The following is a 15475-nucleotide window of genomic DNA, read 5'->3' on the forward strand; positions in this document are numbered from 1 at the left end:
GGTAAGAAAGAAATAACAATTTGCCATTTAGTGGGTGAAAGTCGAACATTCACTATGTTTGTCCTAACAAAACTAATAATATAATACAACAAGTTACAATCATCCAAATAAGATGTTAAATTGTATCGAATTGAACAAGTGAACATACGTATCCTAATTGACATCCCATGTGGTAATTTAGACGCATTATCTATTTATTTTAATTTTTTAATAAATTTAAGTGCGTGTACACCAAAGTTAAAAAATATATTAGAAAAAAAAATCTCATTTTGGTAGATCCCTAATACAATTAACTGATACCACCACTATCAAATCAAAGTGCTTTTTCCCCCACTGTGCTCTTTTTTTTTTCTTTTTCTTCCCCATTGCTATCACTATTCACTGTCCAGTCCCGTGAACACTATGTTTCGTCATCATTCACCAAACCCCATTCTTTTTTATTTCCTTTTTTCACGCTGTAATTGAATTCTCTTTTTCAAATTCTACAGATTTTTTTGAGATTATTTACAGCCACAAATTTGTATAAAACGGTACCCACAATGCACATCAGAAAACCTGCAAAACCCACAATATTTAGAAAGTTTAAGCTTCTTTTCATATCAATGGCTTCCTTTTTCACACTCACAGTCTTCTCCCTAATTCTTTTCTTCTCAATTTCCTCCGCTGCTCGTCATCACTCGCCGGTTTCATCCTCGGCGCCGTCAATTGCACTTCAGATCCAAGGGGCTTGCAAGGCATCCCGGGACCCACCGATATGTGAGTCTGTATTGACGGATTCCGGCAACTTACCATCTGAACTGACGACGCTGTTAATCATCCAATCAGCCGTTAAAGTCTCGTCGCAGAACAACGACAAGGCGAAAGAGATGGTGCAGGCAATCATAGATGCGTCCTCAGGGACGAATCAGAACCGTACGGACGCAGGGAAGGTGTGTATGGAGGTGCTCGGGTATGCCGATTATCGGGCCGGGTTAACGGGTCAGGCACTGACACATGGCCAGATCAAGGACGCTCGTGCATGGATGAGCTCCGTGATGGTGTACCAATACGACTGCTGGTCCGCTTTGAAGTACGTTAATGGTACCTCACAGGTATCCAAAACGATGTCGTTTATCAACTCCTTGATCGGGTACAGCAGCAACGCATTAGGGATGCTGGTGAACTACGACGTTTACGGGAAGAATACCGAGTCATGGACCGTACCCAAGACAGAACGAGACGGGTTCTGGGAAGGTTCAGGCGGGTCAGGTCTGGTACAGGGTGGGGTACCTTCCGGATTGAAACCCGATGTGACTGTGTGTAAGGAAGGAGGATGTGACTATAAGACGGTGCAGGAGGCGGTGAATGCTGCGCCGGAAAACCAGCAATCCCGGAAGTTTGTGATATGGATCAAAGCCGGGTTGTATGAGGAGAAAGTTCGGGTGCCATTGGAGAAGAAGAATGTGATATTTTTGGGTGATGGAATGGGCAAAACTGTCATTACGGGTTCGTTGAATGTTGGTCTTTTGGGTGTCACAACTTATGAGACTGCAACTGTTGGTAAGTGATTTTTTGGATCATAATGCAGTGCTGAAGTTAATTTAATTGAATTCGAATTTTTAATACTTTTGTTATTTGAGTAAAAATAGTTTATTACTGTCCTATTGATTTTATCATTACCTATGTTTCCTTTACTTCATTTAGCATATTATATGTTGTTGATAATGGCTTCTTTACTACTGTATTTATTTGTTTTACTTGTCTAACTTCTCAAAGTAAATGTAAGGTCTGTGTACACACCTGACACCGCTCTCCCAGACTCCATTTGTGGATTGTTGTTTTAAGGACGTTCAATTTTGTTCCCCTGTGCTCTTTTGGAGCAAAAGTTAGTAATTGTGAGACTCTTATCGGTTAACTTTATCTTGTATGATAATTGTATTTAAGTTGTCAATTCTAAGAACCTAATTTATCTGCTCCCTGTTATTGTTTTGTTGTGTCTGCATTTAAAGCTCACATGTTTTGAAATGGATTTGTGAAATACCCGTCAAACGATTTTTTGCGTTATTTTTTAATTTGCATTTACTTTATGTGGTTAGTATGAAAAGGGAAAAGATTTAGCCCTTGCTCCATAGCAAACGCAAAGTTAGATCTGATCAATACATACAAGCATAAACTTTGTGGTGTGCGTATTTATGGATGGAGTCCAAAGCAATGGTTCCGGAGGAGCCTATATCTGTATCTTGATCACAGGGGTCTGCCAGAAGTGCAAAATCTTTGTATTTGGTGTGACCCTTTGGCTAATTAGGACTCATGTTATTGTTGAAGCTACTTGAAATTGGAGTGTAGTGAAAAGGAAAACTGGAGTGATGTAAAATCTGCAGATATACCATTTGCTGCTAAAGACATACTTATTTTTTGTAGTTTTGAGCTGTTCTAATGTTTTAGTTTTTCCAAAACAGGTGTTGTTGGTGATGGATTCATGGCCAGTGGTATCACCTTCCAAAACACAGCAGGTCCGGATGCTCACCAAGCCGTAGCATTCCGATCCGATAGTGATCTTTCGATTGTAGAGAACTGTGAATTCATTGGTAATCAAGACACCCTGTACGCCCATGCTTTGCGCCAATACTATAAGTCCTGCCGTATCCAAGGCAATGTAGATTTCATTTTTGGGAACTCAGCTTCTTTCTTCCAAGAATGTGACATCCTAGTCGCACCTCGACAACTCTCTCCTGAAAAGGGAGAGACGAATGCTGTGGCTGCTCATGGCAGGATAGACCCTGCACAATCGACTGGTTTCGTCTTCCAAAATTGTTTGATCAATGGAACCGACAAATATATGGCCTTGTACTACAATAAGCCCAAGGTGCACAAAAATTTTCTGGGAAGGCCATGGAAGGAGTATTCTCGGACCGTCTTTCTAGATTGTACTTTAGAGGCTCTTATTTCGGCTAATGGATGGTTGCCTTGGAGCGGTGATTTCGCGTTGAAGACTCTTTACTACGGAGAATATAGAAATACTGGTGCGGGAGCTAATACAGCAGGACGAGTGTCATGGAGTAGCCAAATCCCTGCTGAACATGTTAACTCATACTCTATACAAAATTTCATTCAAGGAGATCAGTGGATTTCTACTTCTTCTTGATTAACTTATAGTAATGTTTAATGTATATCTAGTAAGTCAAGCTCAATATCCTCAAATGTGATTGCTAATCATCAACCATTTGTACCAAATTGTGGGAAAATTTTGAAACTTCTTACAATGTGAGATATATCTTACCAAAAGTTTCATATCAGTTCAAATGTCTCTCATGTTTCTTGATATATGGTTCTTGCCTTCTTTTCTTCGTTTTTCTAAATGATGTGTTTGTGTCAGTTTGTATGCACTTGGACTATAGTCCTTTGGTATGCCGTATAGGAAAAAAAAAATCAGGGTTGCACTTTTCACACCACTTTTGATAGATCATTTTGAGTTCTTTGTGGCGTTCTAATTCAGTCATCGGTCTGTGTCAGTTTGCAGTATCTGAAGGGAATAAAAGAGGAGTTGAGTTTCTTTTCCAGTTGGGTCGGGTCTAGATCGGATTTGGAAGGGTAAAAACAGAGTGGAATTATTTTTAAAGCCACGTGGCAATTTCCTAATTAAAAACCAAGAAAAATGACTTTTTTTTTTTGAATTTAGTAAACATTAATCTATATACGAAAAGAGAAAATATATGTCATTTGTTAGACGGTGAAGACATTTGTCCGCCATTTTTTTAATAAAAAACATATCAGTTCCAAATTACATAGCTTGAGAAGTATACCCGATAATTTTCCCTTTATTTAATTACAAGTGATGGTCTTGTGAGAATAAGTAGCTTTTAAAATTGTGACATTCCAAACCTTAAAAGCTTTTTTTTTTTTTTTTTTATGTTAAACAAATGGACATGAAATATGAGAAAAGGAAAAAATAAAAGGCTTGCAACTTTGATCTTCCGGTTAAATGAAATAGAAAAGCCTACAAAAGTTCAAAGGTAGAACTGTAAATCAGTTTTAATAGGCTTAAACCAAACGCGAATTTACATTATACATTTTATATCCAATTTCTAATATAGTAAATCAAACACATGATAAAAAATAATTTTTATGCGACTCTGTAAAACTAATTTTAGCATAATTAATAGTACCAAACAACCTCTAAAAGTATAAAAGCCACTCTTGGGGTAGTTATTGACATAAGGGGCTTAGGTTGTTAAAACATTTTTCAATGATTTATAGTTTGATGAGCTACCATGGATTATTGGTGAATAAGTTGTTACCATATGTCTGGTATTTCAATTACTTGTACTACTATACTAGACATGTGACATATAACATAAGAGTTGCATTTTATTCTAAGTTGTTGAAGAGTTGAAAGTTTTGTGAAGGCAATAATGAGCTAGAGCCCATAGTCATTGACTTCTCCTCATCAAAACATACAACTAGACTACTAAACTTTTACATTGTGAGTACTCTCTCAGTTTGACTTGACACATTTCTTAATAATATAATTAGTATAATTTTATAAATAAAATATACCGTTCTGAAAAAATAAGTTGTACGAAGATTTTTAGCTTGGGAGGTAAAGAAGTGGTTTCCAATAGACCCTTGAAAACAATAAATAAAATAATAATTTTATTATATCACTCTTAATTATTACATATTATCTACTTATCGGAAAATAAATTTAAAACAGTTAGTACTTGATAATAAGAATAAGATAGATATAAAATAATAAATTATTTTTTGATTTTTAAATTAGACATATTAAAAAGTGAACATTTAATTTTAATATCGAACAAATAAAAATGGTCCGAGGAGTATTAAAGAAGAAAAAGTGCTTGAGCGGTGAGCCATTCCCTAATAAGTGTACAATAAGGGGGGAAAGAAAGAGAAGATTATACCAAATCATGTTGTCACAAGTGTACAATATATCCCAAGTTTATAATATAATATTTTCTCCGTTCTATTTTAATTGTTATTTTTAATTTAAAATATAATTACCACTTTAGAAATTCAAGATTAGAGTTGTCAACTATTTTCTGGTGTCCGTTTGGTATCGCAGTTTAATTACATGATACCTTTTTTCTTCTCAATTTAACAACTCTCTAATGCTTTTTTTTTTTAATAATATTTTTAGTGAACTTTGTTTTTTAGTGTATGTAATCACTCAACTTAAAAGGCCACGAGTGTACGCATTCTTTTTGTTCCTTTGGGTTAATGAATTTGTGTGTCACAAAAGATTATGGTGGGGGTGTAAGAAGTCTTCCATTATTTTATCAAAGATTGTTTTCAGAATAAAGTCGATTTTATAAAAAAAATTATTACTCGCATGTGAATTTTTTCTTATGTAAATTCAAATTAATTATAGAGTAAAATAGGTATGGAAACCTGTGGGAAAAAAAAAGGTTAATGAATTTCTATGTTTTCATAAAATTACATGTTTTGCTTTCCTAAAAGATTGATTTTAAATTATTTTTTTTAGACAATCAAATTTATACTTTAGAAATTGAAGGCATATTCGAATTAGCTAGTATAATATTATGACATGAAAATATAAATTTATCTCCCATTAAAAATATTATTTGTTACGAAGTTCATGAATTAATAACCAACATAATAAATAGGGACGAAAAGTGCAAATTACCCCTTTTTTTTTCCTGATAAGTGTGTGTGAGACTCGAGAGAGCCGGATAATACAGCAGAAATGGCCCTAATAATTCACATGTTCCAATTTTTATTTGTTTATTATATTAAAAATAAATATTTATTTTATTTATTTATTTATTTTAAAAAAGAAAAAATATTATTTTATATTTATTTTACTATTTTTATTAAGTATTATTTATTTTTTAATATTTAAATAACCTGTAATAATTAGATATAAATAATTATTTTATTTGCTAAATACATGTCTTACTTTACCATAATTTCTAAATTTTTTGACCATTTAAAAAAATTCAAAAATCCCCTCTTAGATATATCACTCGCTGACATATTCCTATCCCCCTCTCGGATATATTTCTCCCCTGTGTATCCGAATGTCCTATCCCTTCTCTGATAAATCTCTATCTCTTCTCTGATACATTCCTCCTCTCTAGGATATATGTCTCCTAGGGCTGTACAGGGCAAACCGATAAACCGCACCAAACCGATAAACCGAATCAAACCGGAAAAAAAACCCGACTAGTGGTTTGGTTTGATTTGGTTTGGTGTTTGGAAAAAAAATCCGACCATTATAGGGTTGGTTTGGTTTTAACTAAAAAAGTCAAACCGAACCCAAATCGACCCGATCATAGATATACTATTTTTAAATTATGTTATACATAAAAATATTTATTAAAATATAATTTATAAATATTTTTTAAAATTTTTTCATAATTTTTATTTTCTTTCTTACATTTAGATTTGGACTTGAGAAGCCTATCTAAATAATATACAAAAAAAAACCATCTTATAAAGTTATATTATAAAGTTAAAACTTCAAACAATGTTATGCCTCCATCTTATATATTGATATTTGGTACTAGAACTCTTTTTAAGAAGCACTGCTCTGTTCTTTTTATTAGATACTATGAAAAATCCGAGAAACCCAAAAAAACCCGAAAAACCCGAGAAAAATTGATATCGAAAAACCCGACGTTTATTGATTTGGTTTGGTTTATAAATTTAATAACCCGACATAAATGGTTTGGTTTGGTTTGTAAAAAATCCGAACCAACCCGATTCATGTACACCCCTAATGTCTCCCCTATGTATCCGGATGTCTACTGATGTATTCAGAAGTCCAATATCCCAAATTCATAAATTTTAAAGAATTTTTATAATTTAAAAAAATTAAAAAAATAATATAATTAACTTTTAACACTATAAAATTTAAATAAATTACACTTCTTTTATTAACATTCAGTAAGTAAATGTGCATAGTTTCTAATTTGAATGTCTCGTTGATTCCGCTACGTGGTCTTTGGGGCAATTCCGATAAGACCTAAAAACCAACTACACATAAGTGGTCATATCTTGGGCCACTTTTCAATCTATCCAAAGAAAATTGAGGAATTGATACATATATACAATTCCTAGATTAAATTGGCATGTTTTAGTCAAATAAATATTTAGCAAAATAAAAGCCTAAAAGGAATTGGCATTTAATAACCATACGTTGTATTCTGCACAAAAATAGGGAAGGAAATTCCTATTCACATTCATCTCTCTCTTCAATTTTTTTTTTTAAAATATAAAAAATATTTAGTACCATTTCTCTCTTCTAACTTCCAACCATTTCTCCTTAAAACTAGTAAAATGTTTATTTAGAATTATTCTTTCCTTATAATTAGCAAATTCTTTCACTTTCAACTCCCTCTCTTTCCTTTTTTCCTCGGGACTTTCAAGTTTTAGGATTTCTATCTTCTTCTCTTAAATATCTCCATTAGAGATCAATTACAACGCGATATTTTTTCAAAAAAAATAAAATCCAAAGCATCCAATATATGCTTATATCTACATTTAATATGTGATGAACGTTGAAATAAGTATGTATTCAAATGAATACATTTGATCGAGTATACGTTTAATCAAGTATACGTTTGCATTATATACATTGTTTATATTTTGTTTGTATACATTATTAGTAAACATAAGTATATTTTTGCAGCTATTGATGTGTATAGATATATTAAAATATTTTGATACATATAATCAGATTTGTATACATACTTTCAACTGCGTATACATAATATCTAATGTGTATATATTCAATTTTAAGATGTATACATAGATTGTTATAGAGTTTTGTCTCAATGTATATGAATATATTCATGTTTTACATTAAATAAGAATCAAACTTTTCTTCGACTTGAATACCGAAGTAAGTTTACATATATTGAAATCGATATTATAGGTGAAATTTTTTTAAATTAAAATAATTATCCATATCCATAATTGATGATTTTCAAACTCATCGCCTTTTTAGTTCACCATTTCCTCTAAGAATTTCATATTGTCGTTGCAATCTTCATCACTTTGTACATATTTTGTCAAGCTCCGGAAGGGTACCCAAGGCGTGACTGACACTTAGAGACTATTGCTTGTCCCCAAGCGAATCACTTGGCCTGTTCATACAATCATTCAATCAACTCTCTATCAGCGGAAGACTTAACTCATCAAGATGATCAAATACATACTTGGGATGAAGACAGGACAATCAATCTTGCAAGATATTGCTTGAATCTTTTAAACCCTAGCCTCTTCTCCACTCCTTAGCCCTAGCTCTTAAGTTAAATTAGCGTAAAAGACTTAGGAATACATTTAGGAGCTCTTTTAAGGTAGAAAATGACCTATATCAGTCGTGAGGTAAGTATAGGAGGGGTGGGAAAAAGATCGGAATGCCCCTTCTTAAGAATAAAAACGACAGAAAAATTGACTTGTGGGGGACTAGGTCCGCGACGCGGACTGGTTCCCTTATAGTGCAATTTTTTTTTGAATTTTTTTGATCGAATTCTAATTCCGTAGAAAATAACTAGGATAGAATTAAGTCCAATCCGCAGCAGGTCCGCGGTCGCCCACTTCTCTGTTTTCGTCACTTCACTCCAAATTTTTTTATCTTTTGATCCAGTTGGCCTAAAATTCAACCAAGATCATTTTTTCACATATTATTTCACCTAGATCAATATTCCAGCCTCAGATTGACCAAAAAGTTAAGAAAGATCCGTTAAACGAGCAATCTCTCATCTAGGGGTATTTTGGTAATTTTACCAAGTGTAACATATTTTTTCTTTTGAGAATAGATTTATGGGTAGAGAAATTTAGAACAAAAATCATAGAACCTTACAATTTTTGGGAGAAGAAAACGCTGCAAAATTATAATAGAAAACATGAAAAATTGTAAAAAAAAAAAAAAAAAAAAAACAACCTTGCATCCAACTACAAGATAAAGAATGTAAAAATCCTCAACTTTTTTAAAAATAACGCAGACAATCAATATAAAAAAAGATTTGATGTGATTTGAGTTACTTATTATGAAGTGTTACTGTTGTGTTTGATCTCTAATTGAGATATTTTTGAGAAAAAGATAGAAATCTAAAATTTGAAAGAAGGAGAAAAATAAGGGAAGCTGAAAAATACTGTGAATATATTTTTATATAAAATAACATTTGCCCTATTTTTGTGCAAATAGTTTGAGTGATAATGGCAAATATGGTTGACAAATTATAAGGAGAGAGAGAAAAAAGAAACAATAAAAGTAAACGTGCTAGGAAATAGAGAGAAAAAATCAGAAAAAAGAATCAGTTTTCAAGATAAAGAAATGTGGCTATTTAATGCCAAATAAATATAAAAAAATCTTTTTTTGCTAAAAAATTTAAAATGGGCTATTTATTGTTAATTAATTCCATAGGTTGTCATGCTATGCCAATTTTTCAAGAAAATTTAAGGGGAAATTTCATTTATATACAGAGTTCGATCCAAGGTCGTTAGTCCATTGTTGCTTCCTCATTATTTTTTTTAAAAAAATATTTTGTTTCATTTTTTTCCTGTGTTTTTTATTTTTTTTCACTTTTTTTTCATATATTAATATTGTATAAATGGTGAAAAAATAAGTATATAAATATAAATAATTATGTAGTGTATATATAATGTATCAATGTTTTATAAGGAGTTATGTAGTGTATATGTAATCTACCGGTATTGTATAAATGGTGTATAAACGTGTATCGATGTTGTATAAATAGTATGTAAACAAAATATATATGATGTATAAATAGTTATATAGTGTATATTTAATATATCAATATTGTATAAATATATCTGTAATGTATTGACATTGTATAAATGATGTATAATTGTATATCGATATTATATAAACAATTATGCAATGTATAGATATCAATTTTATTTGCCTATCATGCATTCCCACAAAAAAAGTGAAATAATTAGAAAAGGAAAAATAAAATAAAAAGGGAAAAAAAAATATAAACAATTATGTAATTTATAGATATCAATTTTATTTGCCTATCATGAATCCCACAAAAGAAGTGAAACAATCAGAAAAGATTTTTTTTTTAAAAGGTAACAAAAAGGTTATTTTTTTGAAAGGTGCAAAAAAAAAAGGTTAAAAAAATAAAAAATGGCCATGCATATCGATATTTATTTATCATGAATTTACACCTTAATAAATAAATAAATAAAAAATGACATAATACTCATTTTTTCCAGAAAAGAAGTTAAATAATTATATGTTTGCATCAATACTTTACCGAAAAATTTCGAAAAAAATTGAAAAATTGAGAAATCCAAAAAAAAAACTAGGTTGAAAAACCTGAGTTTTATTGGTTTGGTTTATAGATTTAAAAACTCAATGCATATAATTTGATTTGATACTTGAAAAATTCAAACCAACCCGATCCATGTAGACCCTATAATTATATATCTAAGAAAATGAAGCTTTGTAATAATTAAGGTTATTATTATTTATATAATTATTCTTATTAAAAAAAATAAGATATGACAAATAATATAAGAAATTTGACAATCAATATTATCTAAAAATGGTAAACCATAGAAAGGAGAAAGCTAAGTTTGGCTTGTAAATCCGGTCAAGAAAAAGCCAGGGAAAAAGAACAATATCGCATGCGTTGGGAAAGTTTGCTTTGCTTCCACTACAAAATACATTGTTTTTTTGGGTTTTTTCTACGTTTAATATTTATATTGGAGTCTGACTATTCTGAATTCGTATCATGTAGGGCTCCATTCGGAGGAAAACGTTCCCTACCAAGATTTTTTTCATATCCAGGGAACAAACCTGAAACCTCTAATTGTGGGAGCAGAGGCGGAGCCACATGGTGGCTAGAGGGTTCATCCGAACCCCTTCAGTAAAAAACTATACTATTTATACGTGGTTAAAATAATTTTTATGTATAAATAGTAGATGTCGAATCTCCTTCGGTTAGTTTATGTGTCTACTTCTTCAAATTTTGAATCCCTTATTGAAAATCCTGACTCCACCACTATGCGGAAGGAACAACTCAATCCACTGTACCACATCCTTTGATGGTACAAAGTACATTGGATTACTTCTTATCTTAACTTTTTTTCTATCTTATCCTCATAGACAAACTTTAGAGTAGACATTTGTTTTCACAATACTAAGTTATGAATACATTAGTACGAAGGAAAATATTTCTTCAAAAAATATATAAATAGATCAGTCTTTTTTATTATTTATTTTTATGTTTTGTACGTGAGTGAAATATAATATTCTAAAAAATATTTGTATATATAATGTGAGGTGGTGGCTGGTGGGAATGGGGGCAATATGAGTAAGGATGAAAATAAGGTGTGTTGGAGAATGGAAAATCGCATAATCAGTGTGCAATGTCAATTATGAAACTTGTTTTCTCTATTTCCACGAGGGAAACCATTTTTCTCAAATTTAAGAAACTTATTTTTTTAGTGAAAATGTATTTAAAACAAATTGATCAATCGAATATGAAAAAATCGGCACCAAACACACCCTTTAATCTTTTCTTATTCTTTTCAAAAGTTTCAAGTTCTTCTATTACATTGCCAATGATATGATGAGAATTTTCTTTCTAAAAATCATAATATTATGATTGAACACAAATTATAGCTAACAAAACTTTGGTGGAAAAATTGGCTTATGTCATCGCAAAAAAATAATAAAGCGCCTGCGATTAGTTAACAATTCAATTTGGCAACGGTAGCCAAGAACAATTTTGCCAAAGACAGCTACGACACCATTATTTGTTGTACATTTTCACTACAACAATTCAATTTGGCAGCCTAGAAAATGTCATTGCAACACTGTATGTCACATGTATATATCGTGCAAATCATTGTAGATCACACATATATACATAGATATTTATGAGATATTAGAATATACATGAAAGATATATATATACACACACAACTACTTCCTCCCTTCAAAATCCACCTACTACATTGTCATCTCACCACTCAAAAATCACCATAGCACCACCATCCAACGACCATTAGACTACAAAAAGAACAAGATCAGTCATAACTATGAAATATGGTGTGTGTGGGGGGGTGGGGGGTGGGGGGACTATGACTAAGGTTTACAACAATGTTGACTATTAAAGAAGAAAACATATACAAATTGACAGTATAACATGAAGTTACAAGCATACAAGTTAAAGTACACATTCTTACTGTTGGGTTTTTAAAAATGTGTGAATAAAAAACGAATAGTTGTAACACTTATAAAGAGTTGTAATTTTTCTAAAAAAGTTGTGACTTTTTTGAAGGGTTGCGACTTTTCTGAAAGATTGTGATTTTTGTGAAGGGTTGTGACTTTTCCAAAAGGTTGTGACATTTTTCGATAAGGAACAATAAACACTTGTTCACACCCGTTGTTGTCTATAAATAGAAGATTTCCTCTCATTTTTCAACAATAAATTTTTGGACTTCTTCTTCTTCTACACAAATAAATTTTAGTGTACTTTACTATTGTTGAGTGGTTTCCTGAAGCTGTGATTTTAGGTACCGATACACCAGTGAATAAGATCGTTCTACTTTGGGAGGATAGATTCCATTAACCTCGGGTACTTACGGGAAATAATTTCCATAAGGACACATTGTACATTCAGTTGACTCAATTTTCTTTTTTTCAATATTGTTTATGTTTTGTTGCAGATTATTATTTTCTTTACTGGTTTAACTTTCTAATTATGAAAATATAACTTCAACTTTGTTGTTTCTTACAAAGTTCTACAAAGTTATTGTTCTAAGTATCTTAGTAATATAGATTGACAAGACTTACTCCATTGTTCAAAGCCATTGTAAATTTTTCAAAGTAATTAAATTATTCCCTATATTTCAATTTGATTATCTGATTTTGACTTGACACATAGTTTAAGAAAGTATTTTTTATTTTTATTTTTGTGGTCTTAAACGAAAAATATGTTAAATATGTGGGGTCCATTCCATGTTTTTCTTCCTTTTTCTTTGTCAACAATCGCTGCAGCAAATTGTCAAAAGAAAAGCATCAAATATTGAATGAAAAATAGCTGCAAGCAAATATTGAACGGTGCAATTTGCAACTGCAAATTGCAACCGGCCAATCCTTCTAATTGGCACAACTTGCTTGAAATTTCTCTATAAATAGAGAACCTCTGCTTCATCATAAACATACCAATTCACAGAGAGAAAAATTATTTAGAGAGCTGTAAATATTCCACAGACTATAAGAAAATAGTCTGTGAAGAAAAATAGAGTGTGAGCGATATTTTAGTAAGGTGGTAAATCAAAAGAGTATTATTCTTTTTGAGTGTGTGGTAGTCATTTTTTAGTATTGTACTCGGTACTACCCAATGTAAAATTCTTACTATAGTGATATCAGTTGCTCCTCTTGACCCACATATTTTTTCCTTATTTAAAAGGGTTTCTACGTAAAATTCTTGGTGTCATTATTTTTCTATTTTATTTTATTATTTGGACCATATATATTTTTGTGTTAGACTGCGTTTTCCCAATAAATTGGTATCATAGCAATGTTTTATCTGAGTATGCTCTGTGATTGCAGCACAGTCTGAACTTTCACATCAGAAAAGATTTACTTTGGTTGGCAATATCTATATATTTTTACGGGAGAAAACGGTGGAAGCCAACACTAGTAGAATGATTACTTTGAATGGTGTTAATTATGCCATTTGGAAGGAAAAAATGAAAGATTTGCTTTATGTCAAGAAGTTTTATCAACCTGTCTTTACCTTTGTAAAGCCTGAAAATAAAATAGATGAAGAGTGGAATCTGTTGCATAGATAAATTTATGGATTTATTAGGCACTTGATTGACGATAATGTGTTGAATCATATTTTCGGGGAGACACATACTTGTACCCTATGGGAGCATCTTGAAAGTTTATATGCTCGAAAGACTGGAAGCAATAAAATGTTCTTAATAAAACAAATGCTAAGTTTAAAGTATCATAATGGTTCTCCAATGACAGATCATCTGAATAATTTTCAGGGGATCACGAACTAGTTATTTGCTATGGGCATAAAATTTGATGAAGAAATTCAATGTTTGCTTCTACTTGGTTCTCTACCAAACTCTTGGGAAACATTTAAAATTTCATTGTCAAATTTTGTTTCGGATGGTGTGATCTGTATAGATTAGAATACTATCTTGAACGAAGAGATGAGAAGAAAGTTTCAATTTTTTTTTCATCGAATGTCCTGGTAACTGCTCTAAGGGGAGAAATAAAAATCGTGGTTCTTAGAATAGAACATAGCAAAACCAAATCTAGAGGCAAACTTAAGGATATTGAGTGCTATCATTGTGGCATCAAAGGGCACACAAAGAAATTCTGTCGAAAATTGAAGAGGGAGAACAAAAATAGAGAGGATAATAAAGAAGATGGTAATGAAAATTACCTAGCCACCGTCTCCATCGAAGATCTTGTTACAGTCATTAATGCGGATCTAATAAATATTGCTTGTGATGAGTCAAACTGGGTTGTGGACACTGGTGACGTATCTCATGTGTCATTAAGAAAAGATTTTTTCTCTTCCTATACTCTTGGTGAATTTGGAACCTCGAGTATGGGTAATGAGACTGTATCTAAGGTGGTTGGTGTTGGTACAATTTGTTTGGAAACTAGTGTTGGAACTAAACTAGTGTCGAACAATATAAAATATGCACCTGATATTCGCCTGTACCTAATTTCTGTTGGTGTTCTAGATGATGAAGGATATGTTAATACCAATGGCGGTGAAAAATGAAAGTTCATTAAGGATTCCTTGATTGTGGTTCGTGGTAACAAATATCGTGGTTTATACTGGACTACGGCTTCTACTTGTACAAATATGGTGAATGCAGTTGAGAGGTATAATTCTTCAACATTATGGCATAAAAGGATTAGCCACATCAGTGAGAAATGACTTAATGTTCTAGCCAAGAAGAAATTATTGTCAGATTTTCAAAGTGTTAAATTAGAAAAGTGTGAGCACTATTTGACTGGAAAATAAAATTGAGTTTCCTTTAAGTCTAAACCTCCTTCAAGAAAGACAGATTTGCTTGAGTTGGTGCACTCTGATTTATGCGGTCCAATGAAGACAAAGACTCTAGGTAGTGCACTCTACTTTGTCACTTTCATTGATGATTTCTCAAGAAAGTTTTGGGTCTATGTCTTGAAGACTAAAAAATAAGTGTTGAGTGTCTTTAAGTAGGTTCAGGCTTCAGTTGAAAGAGAAACTGAAAAGAAACTAAAATGTATTCGTACTGATAATGGTGGTGAATATTGTGGACCATTTGACGAATACTTCAAGCATCAAGGTATTAGACACTAGAAGACTCCTCCTAAGACTCCCCAGCTTAATGGGTTGGCTGAGAGGATGAATAGGACCTTGATGGAAAGAGTTACATGTTTTCTTTCTGAAGCAAAGTTACCGAACTCGTTTTGGGGCAAAGCCTTATTGATCGCTGCACATGTACT

General features: G+C 32.0%; 1 protein-coding gene across 1 annotated transcript; it reads left to right on the plus strand.

Annotated features, from left to right (window-relative positions):
• Positions 1-326: 326 nt before the first annotated feature.
• Positions 327-3275, plus strand: LOC129900944 (probable pectinesterase/pectinesterase inhibitor 51). Its single transcript, XM_055976036.1, has 2 exons — positions 327-1539; positions 2439-3275. Exons 1-2 carry the CDS (start codon positions 540-542, stop codon positions 3122-3124), a joined length of 1686 nt encoding a protein of 561 aa, XP_055832011.1. The 5' UTR covers positions 327-539; the 3' UTR covers positions 3125-3275.
• Positions 3276-15475: the final 12200 nt, after the last annotated feature.

Source organism: Solanum dulcamara, chromosome 1 (genome assembly GCF_947179165.1).
Source record: "Solanum dulcamara chromosome 1, daSolDulc1.2, whole genome shotgun sequence".
Classification (NCBI taxonomy): domain Eukaryota; kingdom Viridiplantae; phylum Streptophyta; class Magnoliopsida; order Solanales; family Solanaceae; genus Solanum; species Solanum dulcamara.